The 23,887-nt window shown below is 43.6% G+C and overlaps 1 protein-coding gene across 1 annotated transcript; it reads left to right on the top strand.

Moving 5' to 3' along the window:
* The first annotated feature begins 6,460 nt into the window (after window positions 1-6,460).
* On the top strand, window positions 6,461-23,851 carry COG1 (component of oligomeric golgi complex 1). Its single transcript, XM_053375428.1, has 14 exons — window positions 6,461-6,838; window positions 8,462-8,706; window positions 10,726-10,907; window positions 12,966-13,136; window positions 13,236-13,392; window positions 14,615-14,825; window positions 15,481-16,269; window positions 17,172-17,318; window positions 18,027-18,188; window positions 20,113-20,240; window positions 21,213-21,321; window positions 22,201-22,310; window positions 22,401-22,479; window positions 23,690-23,851. The coding sequence occupies exons 1-14, from the start codon at window positions 6,491-6,493 to the stop codon at window positions 23,825-23,827; spliced, it is 2,976 nt and encodes a 991-aa protein (XP_053231403.1). The 5' UTR covers window positions 6,461-6,490; the 3' UTR covers window positions 23,828-23,851.
* Window positions 23,852-23,887: the final 36 nt, after the last annotated feature.

Below are 23,887 nucleotides of genomic sequence, written 5' to 3' on the forward strand. Positions count from 1 at the left end.
GAATGAACTGCAGCTAAAATATTATGTTCATTTTTCACATGGTCTAGTCCTTCCCCTGCCCACCCCCCTAATATTCTTAAGAGGGTCTCTCTGCCAGTCTTCAGAGAGTAGCTGGAAGTGGGGAGGCAGAAAAAAGGTCCTCTCTTCCTTCCACTCTGCAGTTTTAATCTGAAATCTTAGGCGCAGTACTGCACCCAGAGCTCAGAAACCGCTCGCGCTAATGAAATTCCCTGTCGCAAAATGTGCCTAGAACAATGGGAGTTTCAAACACTGGCAGTATCCAAAATGCTGAGCTTGGAGAATGCCATTTTCCATGCACCCATGGAAATTCGTAGTGTCTCACTATCTTACTGAGGACCAAAGTAGATGAAACACACATCACACAATTAACATTTGTGTAGCTGGCTTTTTAAAACTAAATGTCAGGGGGAACCAACAAACTCAGAGTGTGGTATAAAATACACATGACAATAATATGAAGGCCTTGGGTGTAAACCACCTGGGCATCTTGTGTATGCCATCTTGGCTTCCACAATGGAGGCAAGGTGGGATATATCAAATGGAAGAAAATAAACAAACTGGTTATTCCTGGTAGCTTCGAAGATCACTGGGTTTTAGTTAAATATGCAGAGATGCTGATATATGTATTGTTTCACCTCATGTAAACAAGAAGGAAGGAAGAAGGAAGTAAATAATAATTTCTCTGCTTCTTATTATCACTGTCTTACAGCTTACTCTTTGTGCACTGAATCTATCCATCTATATGTGGAGAAAAACAAAGAATTATACTCTGAACTATTGTTTGGAGTGGGGAAAAAGCCCAGAAAATATATAATGAAAGGGTATCAATCTGCAACCAGAACAGAGACGCCATCTTCTTAAAAGAGGTTTGAGGGAGCCTGTGTGTGATGCCGCATGATGTCATGACATCATGCGTGTCACACCGTGTGACGTCGTGACGTCATGACATCATGTGCGCATGCTGTGAAGGTCCAGGGGGTGGAGTCGAATGCTCCCTGAATATTGACGTAGCTCAGCCCTCTCAAAAGAAAAAAGGGAAAAAAGAAAAAGAAAAGAAATACTTGAGGGGGACCAAAACTGCCTCAATCCCTAGGATATATTTGGCTGTCATCCAGTAATACCCATGAGTAGCATCTGTGCCCAATTTTTTAGAAGTAATTTTCCCTTTCAGAATGTGCACCGAAAGGGTTTTTTTTTTTTTAAAAAAAAACCAACCATGTGGAAATTTTGCTTGAGAGTTTTGCAGCCTAAACCGAAACCCCATTGAACACAGTAAGACTTTTTTGTTGTTGTTGTTTAGTCGTTTAGTCGTGTCCGACTCTTCATGGACCAGAGCACGCCAGGCACTCCTGTCTTCCACTGCCTCCCGCAGTTTGGTCAAACTCATGCTGGTAGCTTCGAGAACACTGTCCAACCATGTCCTTCTCTGTCGTGCCCTTCTCCTTGTGCCCTCCATCTTTCCCAACATCAGGGTTTTTTCCAGGGAGTCTTCTCTTCTCATGAGGTGGCCAAAGTATTGGAGTCTCAGCTTCAGGATCTGTTCTTCCAGTGAGCACTCAGGGCTGATTTCCTCAAGAATGGATAGGTTTGATCTTCTTGCAATCCATGGGACGCTCAAGAGTCTCCTCCAGCACCATAATTCAAAAGCGTCAATTCTTCGGCGATCAGCCTTCTTTATGGTCCAGCTCTCACTTCCATACATCACTACTGGGAACAAGACTTACAACCACGTAAATGTACGGTAATTTAAATTGAGTTTCCAATGTGACTTCTCACCTGAAATCCTGAGATTTCTCCTCTGGACTAGTACCGCAGAGATTAATGGAGCTACAGGTGGGGGTGTGGAAATCCTCCCCAGTGGCAATCTTTAAAGCTTCTGCAAGGGTACCAGACCCCAAAGCATGCTAAGGATAATATTCTTTCTGCTGATAAAATGAGACATTTGTATTGGAATCTTTGTGTTTCTGGGGGGCATACGAAAACTTCCAGTCTCTGTCAGGCATCATATAACCAGAAGCAGGAACTTGTTAAGCCACACATTGGGGAAATTCACTGAACACTTGTTACATTGCGCTCTTTTTCTTCCTCTCTCTCTCTCTCACACGCTGTCTGAGGCAGGATCAATCATTGCATTAACACAAGTGTCTAACTAGAACATCTGTGCCCTAATTCAAGAGGTTCCTTCCAGGAAATCTCATGGATGAAAATAAAACCTGACAGGAGAGGCTCTTCTTTGCTGAATCAATACATTTTAACCCTTCATATAATGCTCATGATGGCAACAGGGAGAGAAAAAAGGGAGATCCAGGAATAGTAAATAACATTTATTGGTGGGTAGGTTGTGTCTCGCATGTTCGATTTCTGAAAGAGATATTATTTAACATTCATACTCTTATCTTATGCACATTTCCCCCTGAAATAAGTCTAATTGACATAGGCCGATGATATACATTTTTATGTTTTAAATATTAACCACCCAGATTGAAATCACAATAAAGAAAAGGCCTTTCAGACAAAAGAGACCCCATAAACAATCATCTCATTGAGGTTCAAATTAAGCAGACACAGCATGGATGTATTTCTTTAGAAAACACAACTACTTTTTGCAAAGGAGTCCAGGAATACAGGCTTGGAGTGAGAAGAAGCCAGGAGACCCTGCCTTCCCGCCCACTGTCTCACCAGGGTGGTACATGCTCTGGTTTTCTCCTGCTTGGACTACTGCAGCACATTCTACGTGGGGCTACCTTTGAAGGTGACTCGAAAACTGCAAATAATCCAGAAGCCAGCTGCTAGATTGGTGACGGGGGGCAACTGCCAGGACTGTACAACACTGGTCCTAAAGGATCGTCACTGGCTCCCAGTACGTTTTCAAGCACAATTCAAAGTGCATATCCTCCCTAGTGGTGTGGATGTGACCAGGAAATAAGTTCCAGAGGATCTCTGTTTGCATGAACGGATCAAGGTTGTGGAACCTGTTGCCCTCCATCAGTTGTTGGACTTCAGCTCTCATCGTCACTGGCCATTGGCCATGTTGGCTAGGCTGTTGGGAACTGGAGTTCAACAATGTCTAGGGGGCTACAGGTTCTTGACCCAATAAAGAAAAGCACTTCGAGTACGTAAAAGGGTATTTTCTTCGAGGAAATATAAGGGTCCAAGAACTGGGAGAGATGACTGGGAGAGGGGTGCTTGCTCATCCTCACCGTCCCTCTGCAGCTGCCTGTGCAGAATGCAGCAAGGGCTCCAAAAACACACCCTGACACTGCTAGTTGCTTCGCTGTTTGCAGAAAGCAGAATAGCTTTCAGTCTATTAATACATACCCCCTTCATGGGTGAGATTCATTAAGCATAATGGATGCTTGTTCTTTGCAAGCCACGGGAAAGGATGTAGAAATGCTTTTTTGCTTTCGCAATGTGATTCTAAATAACCTAACAGCGAGAGATTGGTGCAAAGCAGTTGCCTTAACAATAGCCCTGTGAGAAGCTTTCTTTTGAAGGCGGCTGAGCATTGACCTTTCGTTCATACTCAGAAATGTGTTTGTGCAAACTGAAGGGGATGCCTCCACGTTTTAAGTCCTGCAGCTTTCAATCCAGCTTGTTTTGAGCATACAACGCTACTTACATTTTACTGTGTTCATGAATGTCACTCAATAAAAAGTTGCTTGAACAGTTTCGTATATATGTTTTTAATCTCGTTTAAATTTCCTAACCTCTTCCTTACCCGCCTACCATTTATGTTTCAGCCGTCTGTAAAATTTCCTCTGCCTTTTGATATTGTCGTGAAACTTTTATACATTCAACAGCATTGTTTCGGTATACAACATAACATCTTAGGGGAAAGCAAAGCTATTACATTATCTGCCAATTAATTGGGTGGTGGTGGTGGAGGAGGAGGAGGAGGAGGAGGAGGAGAGAGCTAAATATTTTTCTTTCTTTTTAATGCTTTTTGGAGGACATGATAAATAAATAATAATAATAATAATAATAATAATAATAATAATAATAATAATAATTTTTATTTATTTATACCCTGCCCTCCCCGGCCAGAGCCAGGCTCAGGGCAGCTAACACCAGTAAAATTACAATTAAAAATAAAATAAAAAAATAAAATAAACCAATTTAAAATACATGGTGCATTTTGCAGGCTGGTTAAACGCCTGTGAACGTATCTCCATCTAATGGTTTAGCTAAGTATTGCATGTTGCTTCAATTGGAAGCAATGCTTTTCTGCACACAATGTAGTTTGTGGAATTCACTGTCACAAGAAGTGCTGTGGACCATCAGCTGTAAAAGGAGACCAGCCAGATCCATACTGAGGGGGTGGGGTGGGACTATCAATAGCTATCAGCTTTATAGGGAGGCATTTTGCCTCTGAATATTGAGTTGCTTGGGTTCAGCTGTGGAAAGTGCTGTTAACTTTAAGCATTGCTTGTGGGCTTCTTGCTGGGATCTGCTTAGCAACTGAGGGAAGCAGGAAGCTGTTGTGTTAAATGGTTCTTTGGCCTGTGCTAGAGGTTGAATAACTGTGGTAAGTCCTACGGTATATGCTCACTCATAACCTTTCTTTACTTTTCACTCTATAAAGAGAGCAGCTTTTAATACAGCAGGTATTTTAGTACAGTGGGTGGCGCTGTGGGTTAAACCACAGAGACTAGGACTTGCCGATCAGAAGGTTGGCGGTTTGAATCCCCGCGACGGGGTGAGCTCCCGTTGCTCGGTCCCTGCTCCTGCCAACCTAGCAGTTCGAAAGCATGTCAAGTGCAAGTAGATAAATAGGTACTGCTCCGGTGGGAAGGTAAACGGCGTTTCTGTGCACTGCTCTGGTTCGCCAGATGCAGCTTAGTCATGCTGGCCACATGACCCGGAAGCTGTACGCCAGCTCCCTCGGCCAATAAAGCAAGATGAGCGCTGCAACCCCAGAGTCGTCCACGACTGGACCTAACGGTCAGGGGTCCCTTTACCTTTAGTTACTGACGCTTCAGGTTACACACTCTGCTAAACCAGAAATAGTACCTCGGGTTAAGAACTTTGCTTCAGGACGAGAACAGAAATCGCGCAGCAGCAGCGTGGCGGCAGCGGGAGGCCCCATTATATAAAGTGGTGCTTCAGGTTAAGAACAGTTTTAGGTTAAGAACGGACCTCCAGAATGAATTAAGTTCTTAACCCAAGGTACCACTGTAGAAGGGTGTGGTCGAGGGGTCGGCAACGTTTTTTGAGGCTGGTCTGGTCCACTCCCCAGCAGACTTCTCAGTGCGCTGGAGCGTGTGTGCCTGTGCATGCGCTCAAGCTATTTCCGGCACTCTTCCGGGTTGGAAGACCACCGGAAACAGCATGTGCACATGCACACGGTGCTCCTCCATCGGCACTCTTCCGACCCAGAAGTCAGTCCCTGCGGCAAGAAAAAAATGGCGCTGTGGCAAAAAGGCACGGAATGCCCATGCCGATCCACGGAACGGCCATGGGCCGGATCCAGGAAGCTCATGGGCCAGAAGCGGCCCATGGGCCTTAGGTTTCCGACCTCTGGTCTGGTCAATTTAGGTTACAAGTGGAAACTGGAACAAAAGGTTGCAGCATGGGATGCTTGTGTTCAGGGTTCTAGCTATCCTGCTTCCATTGCACCTTGTCAGTATTTAATGGCCTCTCTGCATGCTCAGACACCACTGGGTGCTTGTTCAAGTCAGTTGGTAAGTTCATTTTTCTCTTCTTCTTTGACAATCGCTTGTATAGGAGTAAGATTGTCTTCCATGAACACTAACTTAACAGTGAGTCCATAAGTCACCTCAGGTAGTGCATTGATGCATCAGCAGAGTATGAGGAGCCCTGGAAAAGTCTTCAGAGGTTTCCTGCTCCCAGCAGAAAAAGTTTCTTCTCCAGTTAAGGCAAACCTCTCCCACACAGTTCTAAGTAACAAAGTGTTTATTGTCTTCAGATACAAGACAAAGCTAAACACTACTAAAACATTCCTGTTTAGACAGGCCTTACCTAGATGCTTAGAAAGGTGACTCGATTTGTTTTAGTATTTTACTTTATTGTATGTCTTAAAGCATGGTTGTGACTCTTTCTTGATTTCACTGCTTTATCTTTTCTGTAAACCGCTTTGGGGTCCTTTTAAGTGGTGCATAAATTTTAGGATTTTTTTAACATTTATGAAATAAAATTTTATTTTTTAAATATATATATATCTTGTTTTGCAGATTTTTATCTGTGCCTCGTCTACAGTTTCATCTACAGACGAAATCATATTGAGTTCGGAAGACGCTCGGTTCCCTTTAAGAGCCGAGAGACAACGACTCTGCCCTACACAAAGATGGCGCCCGCGAGGCTGAACTAGTGGAAATCTCGCCTGCCCTTCCGGGCCGAGAAGCGCCCTTGCCCCTGTCAAAGATGGCGAACGTTGACACGTCAGAGGTGGGAGGCGGGAGGCGACGCGGCCCGTTCCGGTTGAGGGAAAGGCGGCGGCGGGACGACGGCGATGGCGGCGACGGCGTCTGCCGAGGCGGCGGCGCTGGACGCCCTGAAGCGGGGCGGCCCGGGGGCGGCCGAGTCGCTCTTCGAGGCGCACGCGGTGGCGGAGCTGAGGGCCGTGGAGCGGCAGGTCCGCGCGGGCATCGAGGGCAAGCGGGAGGAGCTCCGGCAGATGGTCGGCGAGCGCTACCGGGACCTCATCGAGGCGGCCGACACCATTGCCGAGATGCGGCTCAGCGCCGAGCACCTCGTGGAGGCCGTGCGGGGGCTGCAGCAGCGGCGGGCCAAGGGACGCGCCGGAGGGGGCGGCGCCCCTCATAACGGCCAGCCCGCCGCGCGGAGGCCGGCGGTTGAGGTGGGGACTTGCTGAGGGTCGCGGTGGGGGGAGGGCGTGTGGGGGGGGTGTCTTAAACCTGGCTCCCGCCAGCTGCTGTGGGTGGACTACAACTCCCGTAAGTGCATCACAGGTTCAGGAAATGGTCTGAGGTGATTGGGAAGCCATTACGTCGTTTAATACACTGCTTCCCAATCTCATGGATTTATTTATTTTTTGGTTCGGGGTGGTGGTGGGGGTTTGAAGGCAAAGTTGCTGAGCTTTTTTGTTTTTATAAAGGGGATACACCAAAGTTGTTGAATGGGGGTGTCACGGTTATATATATATATATATATATATATATCACGTGTGTGTGTTTATATGTATGTATGTATGTTTGTGTGTGTATACACGCGCGCGCACACACACACATATATGCATATATACACACATACCCCACAAAGAGGACATGGCTACACCCTGCTGTTTTTGGACTACAACTCCTACTACCCCTGACCTGCTGGCTAGGGAGGATGGGAGTCTCAACAACTGCTGGGGACTCAGGTTTGAGAAGCACTAGACTGCCCGCTGGGGGGGGGGTTCCCCCAATTAATTAACAATCGCCTTTGTTCATTAGAAGCTTCCTACCCTATTGAGGAAGCAGGAGAAGGTGTAAGTGCATTGTAGGCGGTTCAGGAAATTATCTGGGGCAATGTGAAGCTGTTACGTTGTTTAAAGCAGTGTTTCCCAAACTTGTGTCTGCTTGGGGTTTCCTTTGTCTCTCTCTCCCCCCCCCCCCCCGTTAATTAACAGTTAACTTTGCTAGTTAGAGACATTCTACCCATCAAAATGTATGAGGAAGCAGGAGAAGACGTAAGCGCACTACAGGTTCAGGCAGGTCTTTATTTTTTCAGCCGGAACTCAGTTCTGTCACCTCTCAGGTGGGCGCCATTGCCATTCTTAAGAGAACAAGGGAGGTGTTCGTGGTGAGTTCTGGCACCTTTTTTTCTAGGAAAATAGCACTGGAATCATTCAGAAAATGATCTGGGTAATGCGAAGCTGTTACATCATTTAAAACTTGAAAAGTGAGTTAGTCTGATCAGTGTTTTGATGGGTGAGCTCCTGGGTAAGCGTTCCAAAGTAAAAGATTAATAAAGCAAAGCAGAGCCAATAAAGCAAAACAGAGGTGGGAACTAGCTGGGTTTTTTGCCCTAGGTGAAGCCTCCAGAAGGGCACCATTGAGGCTTCCAGCCTGTGTTTGTGCATTTGCAAATATGTGGCATTTGTGTGCCAAACCGGGTCTTTGTTCCCGGTGAAATAAAGCCTGCTTTTGCCCCTGTAGCAAAGAGAACTGATATGTGTTATGTTTACTTATACCTTAACCTCCATGATCGTATTATAAACTTTCTTATAAGTAGCTAGCTACCCATGTTGCTTATCTACTAGTACAGCTCCTGCGGGAATCTTTTGTCCTTTTTGAGTTAGTAAACATGGGTAAACTGTGTACTTAATATAACAAACCCTGTGGCATATAGTTATATGAACTATAATTCTGAATATATGCTAGCAACATCTCTTTTTCAAAACGCTTTCAATCCATGCTCCAGTAGTTTCTGTATGTGCATCAATTTATTTCATAGGGTGCACGTATTTTTCCCTACCTAGGCAGTACGCCAGTCACAGGAGAAGTTCTACTGTTTGGCAGCACAGATCCAACTACTACTGCAGATTCCTGAGAAAATCTGGAGTGCTATGGAATCCTCTCAGTACTTATATGCCACCCAGTTGTACCTGCTATGCTGCCACCTCCAGCGCCTCCTGCAGGTGGATTCTTCTGGCACCAGCTACAGCCCAATTCTGGCACGTTTTCCTATCCTTGCACGACAAGTAGCTGCAGCTAGCCATTTCCGGTAAGGAGCCAGCCAATTTCTTCTTCTTCTAGCTTTGCTCATCTTGTTGCTGTGATGCATTAGCTGCATCATGATCGGATTACAGTAACACACTTAACTACAGGGCTGCCCTCGAAAACAACTAGAATGTTTTAGTTGCTGTGAAATGTTACCGCAAATGCTGTTGGGGTTTGTTAGCTGCTTTGCGTGCCTTTGTGGAAAGTGAGATAAAAATGTTAATATTAATTTAAAAAGGCTTATTTTGAACAGTAGGCCTTCCTCTCCCAAGAACTTGGACTTAGAAATGGTATCAGAGACACAAAAGATGCTGCTAAGTAGCTTAGAGAACTATAGTCCTGCAGTTTTGTCACTAAGCACAGAATAAGGTATTTTAACTGCAAATCTGTCAGTTTCCATAATATTCTGAGAATCTCTACTATTTGATTTCTACCACCCATTGTTGTGAAGGATTTATGACAAGCAATAAATGGGTGCAGTTCTTAAAACTTTAAAACCCAGCGGCGATGAGTGTATGCTTAAGGTGAGTGTATGCTTAAGCTGCATAGCTTGGCTGTTGAACCTCTACAAGGAAGTAGAGAGTTCAAAAAATTAAACAAACAATATGCAAATTGTTTCCCGAGTTGCCCCTGAAAAATTAGTCTCCTGGATGTGTTCAGTTCTATCTCTTGCTTTCTTTATGGAAAACTGAACCAAGTGTGTGTTGGTGATTGGATAGGCTCCTGAGGGCTGCCAAAAGTTCTGACATTGCAACAGAAGCAGGTGTGTGAATAAATGGGTACATACACATTTCTGGTTTAGAAGCTGCAGCTCCAGTCAGTTTCTGCAACAGCTCCTCTGCCTTATGGCTAAGTCGAAAATATGATTGACTCCATTGCGGAGACTATCTGGAGCTATGTATTGCTTAGCCCTAGCTTTTGGATTATGTTATGCATGCAAATTACTGTAGAATCTGGGAGAAGTTTGTTTTGGTTGCACCAGAGCCATTTATTAAAACTTCCCTGATGTTTGAGTTGGACATTTCACATGAATATTGATTGCTTACTTTACACACACACACACCACATACACAATCTTCTATATGGATTACATCCACTCTAGACACTTGGTTCAGGTCATTCTGCTGGTTGTAATGCGTTCCCTCGGAGGATTGATGATAAGCCTAAAATTAGTATGCTGTGTTAGATTTGGTTGTCCATCTAGATTGGTGTTCTTTGTTTAGGTTTTTTTTATCTAATACTTTTGGGAGAAGGAAGAAGATCAGGAACCTTTGGGACTGTACATTATATTTAGGTCTATCTCTGACCCTTATTGCTGTTGGCTTTATTAAATGCGTACTCCACATATGCCACTTTCCTGCCAAAGCACTAAAAATGTTGGATATAGTGATGGTTTAAAAAAATCTAACAGACATATTTTAAAAAATAAAATAAAAAAAAGAGTGAAAAGGAAGATAAGCATATACCTGCTGAAGTTCTGTACCCATTTGCCTTTGAGTAAGCTCCAAGAATTAAGTGGGACTTACTTCTGAACAAGATTGTGCAGTTGAGTGCCATCTCTTTCATACTGTACATAATGGAGTTACATAATTACCAGGCAGCATGGTCACTGCAGGAAACAGTTTTGGGAAGAGGGACCAGCTGAGCTGATGGTGTATGACGCTTTTACTAACTTGCCCTTTTCTAATATGTGGCCAATTGGAATGGCTGCTGCTGAAGGCAATTCTAGGAAGAGAGGAGCAAACTGGAATTGGTCTTTGCCACGCTGATGAAAGGGGTTTGCATCCACAGCATAATAGCTTTAATATCACTTTTTAGTCTATTAACATAGATCCGAGTTATTATTCACCCAAAGCTCCCTTCAGTTAGGCAAGAGAAGTAAAATAGCTACCACTTTCTTTATGATGTTATGCAGCTCTAAGCTATCATTTCCCACCACTGATTCTTGTTTTGAACTTTACATTTCTTCATTGAGTGTTGCACAGCACACCTCTTGACAGTGCCTCCTTTGTCTACCAATTAGGTCAACAATCCTACATGAGAGCAAATTGCTACTGAAATGCCAGACTGTTTTGGACCAAGCCGTAGCAGAGGCATTGTGTTCAGCCATGCTTCTTGAGGGGAGTTCTCCACGCCAGGCTCTTGCTGATTTCCTGCTGGCCAGGAAATCTGCAATTCAGCAGCTTCTGGATCAGCCCCATCATGGTGAGTGCAAGTGAAATTTTCATCTAAATCAGTGTACAGAAACCTCCAGTTACGTACTGCCCTTGTTGCGTATCCTACAGGATACGCACACGGCAAACCCAGAAATAATGGGAAGGCTTTTGACGCCTGCGCAGAAGCAGGCTACCGCCACGTGCACCTGTGCAGAACAGGCACTTCTGGTTACGAATGTTTTGGGGTGCGCACGGACCCCCAGAATGAATTAAAATCGTATCCAGAGGTATCACTGTACCATCTCAGGCCACTTCCCTGGTCTGAACCTTTGTTTCTTCCATCAGATGAACACTAAGCAGACTTATTCCTACACTGAATAAATGTCAGTGGCAATTTATTGGTTTCAGAGATGTCAGTGTTTCCCCACCCCATTAATAAAGTAATGGCTATATATCTGCCTTGTCTTTGGAGAAGTCACTAACAGTAGTTCACTTGAGACTACTGTAGTTTTGGGATTATTTCACAGCAATATTCATGTATTTCTAATCCTAAAGTAGAAGTAATAACTAGAAGGGTCTATTAACTAGCCGGATCGGATGTAAGGCCTTTTTTGAATGTAGGGATGACTACCACTGTGGCCCAAACTTCAGGAAATAACCCAGATAAATCAATAAGTGAAAATATTACTGCCAGCAGGGAGGCCCACCAGTCGATGTTAGATTTCAGCAGTTCTGGGGGCAAATAGTCTATGCCTGGTGCTTTATTATTTTTAAACTGTGAAATTAAGGTTCTTGGCCTCAGTCATAGATACTGGAGGCCAGTCTGGTAAGTTTTCCAAAGATTCTGGTTTTTGATTGACCTCATCATCCTGCCCATGGTAGAGTGATAATATTGCATCTGATAGTACACACTGGAACATTACAAGTATTCTCCAGCAGGCCTGATATTGTATGCCAGAAGAGGCAGATGTCCTTATCGTGAGGGGCCTTTATTAAGATATGCCAAGCGTGTTTTTAGCAGCAGTTTATACTTCTGTCTGAGGGTGACATATTCATTAATTAAGAGGGGTAAATTAGAGTTCCTATATTTATGGTAATCTCTCTTCAGCTGGCTTTTAGCCTGCTTGCACTCTTTGTCGAACCAGCTGGAAGATCTGATCAATCTTCTTGAGCCACTGTTCTAGATCTCAGTTTTCAAGTGGTCTTGCAACCTTTCAGTCAAAATCTTAAATAAATTCATAGCCTCAGCAGCAGAGGTAGCTGAGATAATAGCAGTATGATTAGTCCTTAAGTCATCTGCATGAAGGTGAGTCAGCGCTAGATTGAGTACTGGTGTCCACTTAATTCTATTGCCTGCAGGAACACCTAAGTTTGCATTAGAGATAAATTGAGTTTTTTTTGGGGGGGGAGAATTGTTAAAGTTAGAATCTTAAGAGTTGGAAGGGACTCAAGGGTCATCTAGTCCAACTCCCTGCAATGCAGGAATCTCAGCTAAAGCATCCATGACTGATGGCCATCTAACCTCTACTTAAAAACCTCCAAGGAAGGAGAGTTGACTACCTCTCCTGGGAGTCTGCTCCACTGCCGAACAGCTCTTACTTTCAGAAGGTTTTTCCACTTGTTTAGTCTTAAATCTACTTTCTTGTCACTTGAAGCCATTGCCTCGAGTCCTGCCCTCCAGGAGAAAACAAGCATGCTCCCTCTTCTATGTCACAGTCCTTAAGATATTTGAAAATGGCTATCATATCTCCTCTCAGTCTCCTCTTTTCCAGGCTAAACATACCCAGCTGCTTCAAGCGCTCCTCATAAGGATTAGTTTCCAAACCCTTGATCATCTTGGTTGCCCTCTTCTGCACATGTTCTAGCTTGTCAACATCCTTCTTAAATTGTGGTTGTTGTTTGGATAACATTTTAAAACTGCTGTTTCTCCTCCCCCCCCCCAGTTGAATTTTGAGGATATGGAAATATGTTAACCATCAAATGATACTTTTTTTCTTTGCAACCCAGGGCAGCAGTTGCAATGCAGAAGAAAGTGTCTGTCTATGAGCACAATACTTCTACCTTGCAAAATGGCTGCTATTATTCACTGGCTTTTTTTTTTAACCAGATGCTGGCATTAAAGCGCAAGTTTGCTCCTTGGTGGAGCTGCTAGCCACAACCCTGTATCAAGCACATGCCCTCTTCTATTCCCTGCCAGAGGGAATGCCTTCAGACCCATCTCTTCCCTGTGGCTTGCTCTTCTCAACCCTGGAGACCATCACAAGCCAGCATCCAGCAGGTGAGCAGCAAAACTGGTAGGGACTATGCAAAATTACCATCTTATCGTTGGTCAGGGCCTAGTTTAATCCTCAGTAGCCTGACCTCTCTTCTCCCCTAGGTAAGGGCATCACAGCTTTGAAGGAAGAAACCAAGCTGAGCAGCTCATTCAAATATTTGCCATCTTCCATCGCAGAATTCCAGCCAACACTCAGAACTCTGGCACATCCTATTAGCCAGGATTACCTTAGAGATACACTTCAGAAATGGATCAATATGTGAGTCTGAGGAACTAGCTTTGCCATCATGATCCACTTGAAAAGCACATTGCCTGGTCCATTGTAGACTTGGGTAAAACTCTTTGTGTGAAAATCATTGTGGTTGGCAGTGCTTTTTTCCTAAAAAAAATGTTTAGGGGTACTCTCATTCCGTCTGAGACTCAGGAAACATCATGGCAGGAAATGAGGTCGCCATCGGGGGTAGCAGCAGAACTGATGATTCACCGTGCTACAGAAGAAACTAAAAAAATTAAAATTTTCAGTTTCTTCTCCCATTAGATTCACAAAATGTTTAGGGGTATGCATACCCCTGCATCCCCCCAGAAAAAAAGCACTGGTGGTTGGTACTGATTACCTGAATTTCATAGATTGAACAAATTAAGAAAAAGATGCAGCTTTCAAAAGTGTACCTAGATATTTCGTAGCACCCTAACTATTGTGGAATATGGCCTTCTGCTGGTCTCATTTGCTTCCTGCTGCCTCTGGGTTCACTCTGGGATAATTCTGGTCCATCTGACAGCCCTAACTAGCCAGGTAGTGCTGCCTTCTCAGCATCATTGTACCTTACCTTGGTCGGATTGGGGTCCACAGGTTTACAGGTGAAGCCAATCCGGCATTCCCGTCAGTGCACCTGCACAGTCCCATCCTTGTCTTTGTCCTGCCCCATTTCAGTTCTGGGTAAGGTGCAGAAATGGAGAGTCATTTTAGTTGCTCCACCCTACCACCCAAATATTGTGCTTTAGTTTTCTGTCACTTGGACATTTGAACTCTATTTATACTCTTTGTCATGATAATTTAAAAGGGTACTCTTCCTCTTATGCTCCAGTCACCACACAAGTGGAGGCTCAATATATTTGAACTCTCTTCCTGAAAACACTGCTGTGTTAAAACACTAGTGAAAGATAAGTGCCTATTTTGAGTTCTTCATAATTTTATCTGTATTTACAAGATTGTGACACTTCACCTACCCATCATCCTTTGTTCAGGGAGAGTGTGAGTTTATTTTTACCCTTTGCCATCACATTGGCTCCTAGCTGCGCCTGTTTGACCCCTGTTTTACCTGATTCAGTAAAGGCCACAATTCACGTAAGCAGATGAGTATTTTTCAATGCAGCTTTTAATTACTATGCAGGAAGAAGTAGTGGCTTTGCAATTATTGTGCAGGGAAAAGTAATTCCCAAGGGAGTCCTTCAGGCAGCGACTCATCTAGCATTTCTTTCAGGTGCAATGATGACATCAGATCTGGGATCACAAACTTGCTGGTTTATGTGAAGAGCCTTAAAGGTCTGGCTGGAATTCGTGATGCTGTGTGGGAACTGCTCACCAGTGAGTCCATGAGTCAGAACTGGGAGACAGTATGTCACCGACTCCTTGACAAACCCATCTTTTTTTGGGAAGATTTGTTACAACAGCTTTTCTTGGACAGATTACAGGTAATATATTGTCACAGTTGGGCTAGGTAGCTTAAAGGTTAACAAACTAAGCAAAAATATTATTTGCCATGGAAATTGAGCTTTTTGGTTTTGGACAATAGCTACTCCTGTGTAGGACTAGTTCAGAGATGTTTGTGATGTATTAGGAAATTTCCACTCTGGTTCTCTTTATGTGTAAAGGGAACTTTGTTCAGAATAGAACTATCATCTGATTCTTATCATTTGTAGCAAAATACTAAAGCACCCATAAGCTCCTGTTTCCTCCTAATCCACGCTGGATGAAATTATTCTTATAATAATTGTATATAATATATGTATCCTTTGTACCTGGATACATCTTCATGTTTACTTTCTAGAGATCAGAAACCCATTTGACTGCATATTTGGTAGCAATATACTTTTTATGCTTACCACTTTTCCAACTTGGTTTAACTGTGCATTGGTTCCTTTGACATCAATTTTGAGTGGAACTTTGGGAAGAACCTTGGGGGTTAAAGGGGGGGCAGATCTCAAGGACATTCCTCAAAACCTGAATGTTGGAGTTTGTGTGTACCCTGCCATTTCCTGCTATATCTTAAAAGCATTCCCATGCTTCTGGTTGGGTCTGTGGTGATGCACCAGCTTTTGTCTCTGTGTAATGAGTTTTTTTTTCCAGACTCTGACAAAGGAAGGATTTGATGACATCTCCAGCAGCTCCAAGGAGCTCCTTGTTGTGTCTGTACAGGAGCTTGAAGCTAAGGTTGATGCATCTGCCCACAACAAACATATGCTATTTGAACATAACATGGCCTCTTTCTTATGGTCAGAGAATCCAAATGACTTGCCACCCGATGCAGCCTGGATCAGTGTGGCAAACCGCAGTCAGTTCACCAAGAGTGGGTTATCCATGAAGGCCCAGGCCCACAGCCCACGAGTTCAAAGCTTCTGCAGCGCTCTGGATTCCAGGCTGAAGGCCAAGTTGGAGGACCTTCTGTCCTACTTGCCCTCTGACTTCTCTCTGCCTAAGAATGCTCTGCGTGTGCAACCCAGGAACTCTGCCTTTGACAGGTTTGCTGATGCAGGCACAGTAGAAGAACTGTTGCGCAGCCACTGCATCGACTGTGTGGATTATGTGCTGGGTTGTGTTAGGGAAGAGCTGCATCAGGCTCAGGATGTACTTCAAGGATGCGCAGACGCTTTGCACAACCCCAAAATCAACACCGTTCTCTTCATGGCACGGCTCTGCCGATCATTGGGGGAGTTATGCCCGCATTTGAAGCAGTGCATTCTCGGTAAATCAGGTTACACAGACAGTGTTCTGAGGGAGCCTTGGCCTTTGAAAAAGGTTGGGAAAGGGAAAACTCAAGAGGTGAATCCCATAAAGGCTAAATGGCAAGAATTAAAAGAACGGCTGCTGCAGGATAGCCTGTCTGCCTATCGGATTTGGAGCACAGCTGTTGCTAAAGTGAGTGTCTGTCTTGAAGGTGGTGGGATATCCCTTTCCTCTTGTGCTTTGGCTTGTTTTTTTACTGCATCCAATGCCTCCCACCTTACCATAAGAACAAATGCTTTGTTTGTGGCAGGGGTCAGCAACATGCGGCCCCTAGGCTGGAAGTGGCCCACCGAGGCCGTTTAACCGGCCCACGAGCTGCCCCAGAACCGAGCCGCCTGGCGCACTGCACTAAACTGGTGCAGTGACTCGCTTCAGCGGTGCTGGAAATCATGTCTGTGCATGCACAGATGCTGGAAATCACAGGAGTGCGTGCAATCCGGCCCACGGAGGGATCTCTGTAGGACCGATCAGGTCCAGGCAAGGTAAACCTTGCTGACCCCTGGTTTGTGGGGACCCTGTTACTAGATGTTTGAAATCTGCAACAGATTGTAAAAAGGCAGGGAAATGTCTGAGCAGTATTCTCTTGTGTGCAGAAATGTCTTGAATTCTACTAGAATGCAATGAAGATCCTTGGCTTTTCCATGTTTCCTCACCAGAGCTGTGACATGACATTTAGCTCAGATAGCAAAGCAGGATTTGGCTAAAATCAGGGCTGATTATGCCTGTTTTTCCCATGCTTCCCTCCATATCCGTGTCTGCCTCTCAACATGCTAAGGCCAAACAAATTGCTTCACAGATTAATTTTTGTTAGAAATAGTACTAAAATAAAATAAAGGATTTGAAATGAAGGAATGGAATTTGGTAGGACACTTATGGTGCCAGAATGCCAAATGGCAGTTTTCAGAAATTTCGTATGTGAAAAATGATGCTGTGATAGTAATGATGCTGACAACCTATGGTCCCCAAATCTCACTTGGGCATAAAAAGATTGGTTCTGATGCTCTCCTGCTGCTGTTATTTGTATTTTACACTAGGTCCTGGTTCAGGGGTTCACACAGTCATTATTAAAGGGTCAAGCTGGATCTATTCTGGCAACAGCCACCAACTGGGAAGAGATTGAAATTGAAGAAGAGACTGAGACTGGAAGCAGTGTAAAGTCCAAGATACGGCTCCCTGTGCAGGTGGGTGAAAAGCAGTAAGATACACACCAACGGTTAGTCTGTACAGTGTTCTCAGTTTACATAAGGGAAAGGGGAACCGATTCTCAAATGTGCCCAATAACCCAGCAGCAGAGCTGAGACTGAAGCCCAAATCTCCTCAGTGCCTTTTCTGAGAAGATGGTGGAATGTTACAAAAGTGCAGTGGGGTGATAGCCACTTGGTTTGATTTTCTTTTTCCCCTGATCATACCTCTAGAGAAGAGGAATGACAGTCATTAGGATCCAGCACCTGCCTCCAGTTTCAAGTTTCCAGTTTCTTGTCCCTGTCTAAGTAATATTTATTCATACTAAGAAGGCACATTTAGTACCAGCTTGTGTTGCTGAGTCTTAGAAATGTATAGATTTTGATGACACAGTTTAGAAGGTTTGTATGTAGACTTAACCTGATGGGGGGTTGATTTATAGCAAGAGTGGCTAACCTGTGGTCTTCCAGAAGTTGTTAGACTATAGCTGCCATCTTCCCTAACTACTGAGCATGCTGGCAAGGGCTGATGGGATTTGAAGTCCAACATCTGGAGGGGCACAAGTTGCCACCCTTGATTTGTAATACCACTTTATGCAGTTCAGGATAAGTGTCACTGTCAAAAGGAGTGTGGAGCTGCCAAAGTAAAAAACAAACACTTGTCCTTTCAAGAAAACATAATGTTTTTACCACTGGTATTCTTCACAGCCATCATGGTGCGTCCACTCCCTCCTCTTCAGTTTGTGCCAAGAAGTCAATCGAGTGGGAGGCCATACCCTTCCCAAGGTCACCTTGCAGGAACTACTGAAGACTTGTATGACTGAAGTATTAGCTGGCTATGAAAAACTGTCAGGAACAAGCCAGGAAAAGGTGCGTTGTTGGGGGTCTGTGGACCACTGCACAGTGTTTGACTAGATTGATAATCCTGCTCCAAGTGTGTATTCGAAAACCCAGGAAATGAAAAATGTGAATTGTCAAGAGCAAAACTATTGATCGGCTCCCGCTTTGCAAGGCTCGCTCATGGGGAAAGTTCTAACGCAGGAGCAGCCAATGTGGTGCCCACAGATGTTGCTGAGCTCAGTGCCCATCAGCCCCAGTCAGTGTAGCCAGTGGTTGTTCAACAACAGTTGGAGGGTGACACATTCTGTCCCTTCAGACCATCTCGCTAGTTGAAAAAGCAAAGGGTGTATCTTTTGGGCCTTTAATTGCACTGGGTTGTCACTAACCAAGTTGTACTCAGAACAGACCACTGAAAGTTTTGTTAAGTTGCTTGGATAGCTTTTTGTGTAGCAATAAACTATTAAGTTCAAGTAAATAATAAAAAATTATAGGCCTAAATTGGTCATGTCAGTTAATTTCAGTGGACATACTCTGAGAATCAGTAATGCTGGCTTACAGCAAACCATTAGTCCTTGCATATTTTCATAGCAGCACTTGAACGCCCAGGTCAGTACTAAAAAAGTATACTAGAAGCCTGACAGTATCTTTGCCCATGAATAAATGTGATTGAAATTGGCGCTACTTACAAGTATGTACCGTATTTTTTGCTCTATAAGACTCACTTTTTCCCTCCTAAAAAGTAAGGGGAAATGTGTGTGCGTCTTATGGAGTGAACGCAGGCTGCGCAGCTATCCCAGAAGCCAGAACAGCAAGAGGGATTGCTGCTTTTGCTGCGCAGCGACCCCTCTTGCTGTTCTGGCTTCTGGGATTCAGAATATTTTCTTGTTTTCCTCCTACAAAAACTAGGTGCGTCTCATGCTCTGGTGCGTCTTATAGAGCGAAAAATACGGTATGTGTTTGACTGTGGCATTAATCTTGCTTTCACCTCTTCTCTAGAAGATAGCCAATCTCAGAGCAGCTCGGTTAACATAGGGTAGCATTCTATAGCAGCTATCCTATCTTTAAAAGACATCTGAAGACAGCCCTGTTTAGGGAAGTTTTTAGTATTTAATGCTGTACTGTTTTTAACATTTGATTGGGAGCTGCCCAGAGTGGCTGGGGAGACTCAACCAGATGGGTGGGTATTATTATTATTATTATTATTATTATTATTATTATTATTATTATTATTCACCTAACTAGTCCTGTCAGCAGAAGCCCTACATAACAGGGCTCCCCTGCCACCTGCAATAGGATTGGGGTGGGAGAACCTTCAAAGCAGCAAGCAGGGAGAGGGGTGGGGTAGTGTTCTGTCTGGCAAGCTGAAATACTTGCACAGAGGGAATGACTGGAAGAATAACATGTTGAATTGCACCCTGAGTGGAGACCCTTCTCCATGCAATGATATGACATGGTATGGGGAAGCATCTGAATGATGCGACCACAGGAGCAGGTCAGATTACGCGGGTCTTTCTTATAGAGTTGAAGTTCTTAATAGGGGAGGGTATGATTCCATGGGGGAAACCTGTATGTTTGTAACAGTGTGAGATCACTTTGCATGCTCGCACACAAGCAGTTACAGGTAACTCTAAAATACGGGACGCTGAATAAATTGAGATGTTCTACAACTGTCCGTGCTCTACCTTCTGTATGTAAGTGCTGTGATTCTTTGGCTATCTCTGCTATGAGATTTAAAACAAAAAAAAACAAAAATCCAGGTTCACAGGGGCCTAATAAACATTTTCACAGACTAGTGTGATTATCAGGGGACTACTTTTAGTATTTTGGGCACAGTACCACATGATCTAGATGCTTAAAGTGATTGTTGATTAAACTTTAAATATATGTGAGGACTGCTGGCCTAGGCATTTGCTTAAGAATCAACCTTATTTTTCCTTCCCCTACCTGTTTCTAGAAAGAAGGGAAGTTACCCATCACTCAGAACAGGGCGTTGCAACTCTTGTATGATCTTCGGTATCTGAATATAGTCCTGACAACTAAGAGTGAAGATATGAAAGGCAGCAGAAACAAGCAGGATTCCAGGTACAGTGTTCTGTCGAGAGTTGAGTGTTTTCAACAATGGGTTTATTTTTTATTCCCTTTGCAAACCTCAAAATGTTACTGCACCCTTTGTGCTCTAGGCACATTGCGCTGATATATCGGTGTGTATGTGAGGCTATATGCAGGGCTAGTAGGCTCAGACTTGCTTGCCTAGATATCTCAGCTATTTTCTCTCACCTGTGCAGAGCTGAATCTAGGTAATTTAATATTTTCCTACCAGCTCTGAATGTAACCACTACTTACTAAAATTCAGTGCTGTTCATTGATTGATAATAAATTACGCTGAAGCGGGTAGGGTATACACTTGGATGCAGATCAGTCCATAGCTTAGGGCACGGATACAAGCAGATGAGGCTGGCTGGAGACAAACCAAGCAAACCTGTATCTCACTCTTTCCATTTGCAGAAAGAAGGAGCACTAGAAGAGGGCCCACAACAGCAATCATGAGTAGCAAGATGCTCCCCGAAATCTGTAATCTGTGCATAAAGTTTTGTAACAGAACAATTCTCAAATAAGGAGCCATTTAACAGAAATCCTTGTCAGAAATCTTGCTGATCTGTACACACCAGGAGATCAGTAGGGGCACAGCAGTGATTCCAGAAAGGGGGACAGTCTCAGTAGTTTCAAGGAAAGGTTAGATTAAGGCAGCTTGTTAGAAACAGGGCATCTTGCTGTATAAAATGTATTTGGAACATTTTAAGTTATTCCTCTGGCTTGTAAGACATCAGTTCAACTGTAACTGGAAACCAGAATGTAGCTTTAAAAATGTTAAACTATGTTCTCACTGCATTAAGGGACTTTTAAATAGCTCAGCACAGGATCCTGTTAATCATTCCATTACTATGGTTGGAAAGTGATTGAATGCCTGCTTTTTTTGTTTTCACATCAGTCTTTTCTTGTTGACTGTCAAAAATGTATCTCTGTCCGATATCAACTTTACTCCCTCTGTTGCAGGATTGAGAAAGAGGTAGACTTTCTGGAGAGTTATATAGATCCCTTCGACTTGGATGTCTTTACACCACACTTAAACAGCAACCTTAATCGTCTGGTGCAGCGGACCTCTGTAAGTTCAGGCAAAAGAACATAACTGTTGCAATTATGTTTGGCTACTGTACTTAAATATAGGGTGCTTTACTTGGTAAAATTAAACACATAGAAATGGTCTTTTGCATTTTGTTCCTTAGCAATTCATAGAACCAGTACAATAATGAAAACCAAGGGGAAAAGGGTTGTGTATGTATACAGTTGGATAGTGGTATAAGAATGTAAGCACATTTTAGGGTACACTTTGATCATGCAGTCCATTAGTTCTCAATTATTTGCAGCATTCAGAATCAAAGCATTGTTTGTCTCCTGAATAGCCAAAACCAAAAATATCCCATGAGATTGTATGGATTTTATCCTTGGAAGTTCATGCCTCATAGTAGGCAAACACCTAACCCCAAGTGATATAAAAGTGAACCTGGAATCCTGGAGGAGAGGGAAACGTTTGTTTCAAACACACATGGCCAGGTTGACAGTGCATCGACCTGGTATTGCAGTACTTCCAGGAACGGTGCACCAAAAAAAAAAAAAAAAAAGAGTTTGCCTTGTGTTTGGAAAGCAGCAAAGGAAGTACCCTTAAACAATCTAATAAATCCTATTTCTGGTTCACTGAGCACTTGGCAGTTGCATCTACAGTGGTACCTCGGGTTAAGAACTTAATTCGTTCCAGAGGTCCGTTCTTAACCTGAAACTGTTCTTAACCCGAGACACCACTTTAGCTAATGGGGCCTCCTGCTGCCGCCGCCGCCACACGATTTCTGTTCTCATCCTGAAGCAGTTCTTAACCCGAGGTACTATTTCTGGGTTAGCAGAGTCTGTAACTTGAAGCGTCTGTAACCCAAGGTACCACTGTACTGCCACCACAACCAAGCAATTACCTTTTTCTGTGCTCCTCTAGGTCCTGTTTGGCTTATTAACAGGGGCAGAGAATCAGTACACCAGCCGAAGCAGTAATTTAACTTCTCAAGAATTACATAACATCCTACCTCTAGCATCTAGTCAAATCAGGTAAGTGACTCACGCTATAGGCAATAGGAAGTCCGTGAAACAAAGCACGTGGGGGTGCAAAATATCTTACCACTTTTTTCTTTTTTTCAGATTTGGGCTGTTGCCACTCAGCATGTCAAGCTCACGCAAGACTAAATCAGCTATGAGAAACACTGAACAGAAGGCTCAGGTTTGTTCATTTATTCTATCTTATGGTTTTCTCCACTCTTGCCAACTGTTTAGTTGCACTGGTAATGTTAATGCTAATATTTTCCTAGGGAGCCCAGGATGCTATTGTTGGGTTTTTAAAAAATAAATAAATCAGAAACTCATGCCACAATTTCCTTTGGACACTTCAGGAGAAGCATATACTTTTCTAGGTTTGAAGATGAATTAGTTAAATAGTTTGTCAAATTGTGTATAGGAGTTGATAGCAACATTAGCATATATTGTTAGTACAGACTTGCACATTGACAGCTTATCTCTAATAATAGTAAGGTATGTTAAAGGAGTGATTAATCTAATTGTCTTGTACCCTTCATTCTAGTATGATGCTGACCAAGTAACCCCTGAAGAAATCTTGCTGGGGTATTAATGCATGTGTGAATTGAGTGGCTTCCTCTCCTTTGTAGGCTTCTGTGCTAAAGCTTGCTTATGTAGCCATAGAACTTGATAGCTGCTGTCAAACTTACCAAGTTTACATATGAGAAATTGAATGCATACTAGCAGCTGGCATGGGTTTCCTTCTGTATTGCCATGCACCTACACCCTAGAAGGTGCTGCAGGGAAGAGTGGACAAAGAGGTCTAAAATTCTCAGTATGTAAAGAAATTCACATGTTAAAAATCAGAAGCATCGGTTGCTATGGAGGGGTTATGTTTGGACATATGTTGCACATACATTTTAATGAACCTAATTTTAGACTAAAATGAACTGACTGGTAATGTAAGACACTACTACATAAGCAAAACTGCCTCCCTTTCTGCTTGCCATTATGATGCCCCTTCCCTGTAGTAATAGAGTAAGCCTTTCAAAATAAGGGAAAGCTACTACTGTAGGTAAGAAAATGGACTTAACATGTCTGCCCGCTTACCTAGGAAGGTATTGATGGTTGCCGTATGTGGAGTTGGGAGTTGGAGGCAATTTGAGCAGCAGACTGTGTTTCTGTGTCTCAAAAGCCTACAAGGGAAGTGTAAAATTTCCTGAACACGCCAAAAGGCTTCAAGGCAAGGATGATTGTTTCTACAGTTCTCTCTGCTACACAGAGAACTGCACATATTAACCCCCACCCCCACCCCGGTCTGGTTTTATGTAGCTACTAATGAGCCTGCTCTGAATGCAAGCCAGCTTAAAAAGAAGAAAGCCTAGGAGGTTACTGACTTTCTTTTGCTAATTTAACAGATCCCAGCTGCTGCCCTTCTAAGAGCAGAAGAGACGTTCCGCCCTGGCTCCCTGTTCAGGCAGCTTGCAGCAGAGGAGGAGGACACAGCAGCACCATCTTTATTTAAACTTGGCTGGCTCTCTAGCATGACCAAATGATTCAATAAAATGTGAATGATTGTACTTTTGGCATTGTAAAAAGCATCTACTTCAGCATAA

This window comes from Podarcis raffonei, chromosome 2 (assembly GCF_027172205.1).
Source record: "Podarcis raffonei isolate rPodRaf1 chromosome 2, rPodRaf1.pri, whole genome shotgun sequence".
NCBI lineage: Eukaryota > Metazoa > Chordata > Lepidosauria > Squamata > Lacertidae > Podarcis > Podarcis raffonei.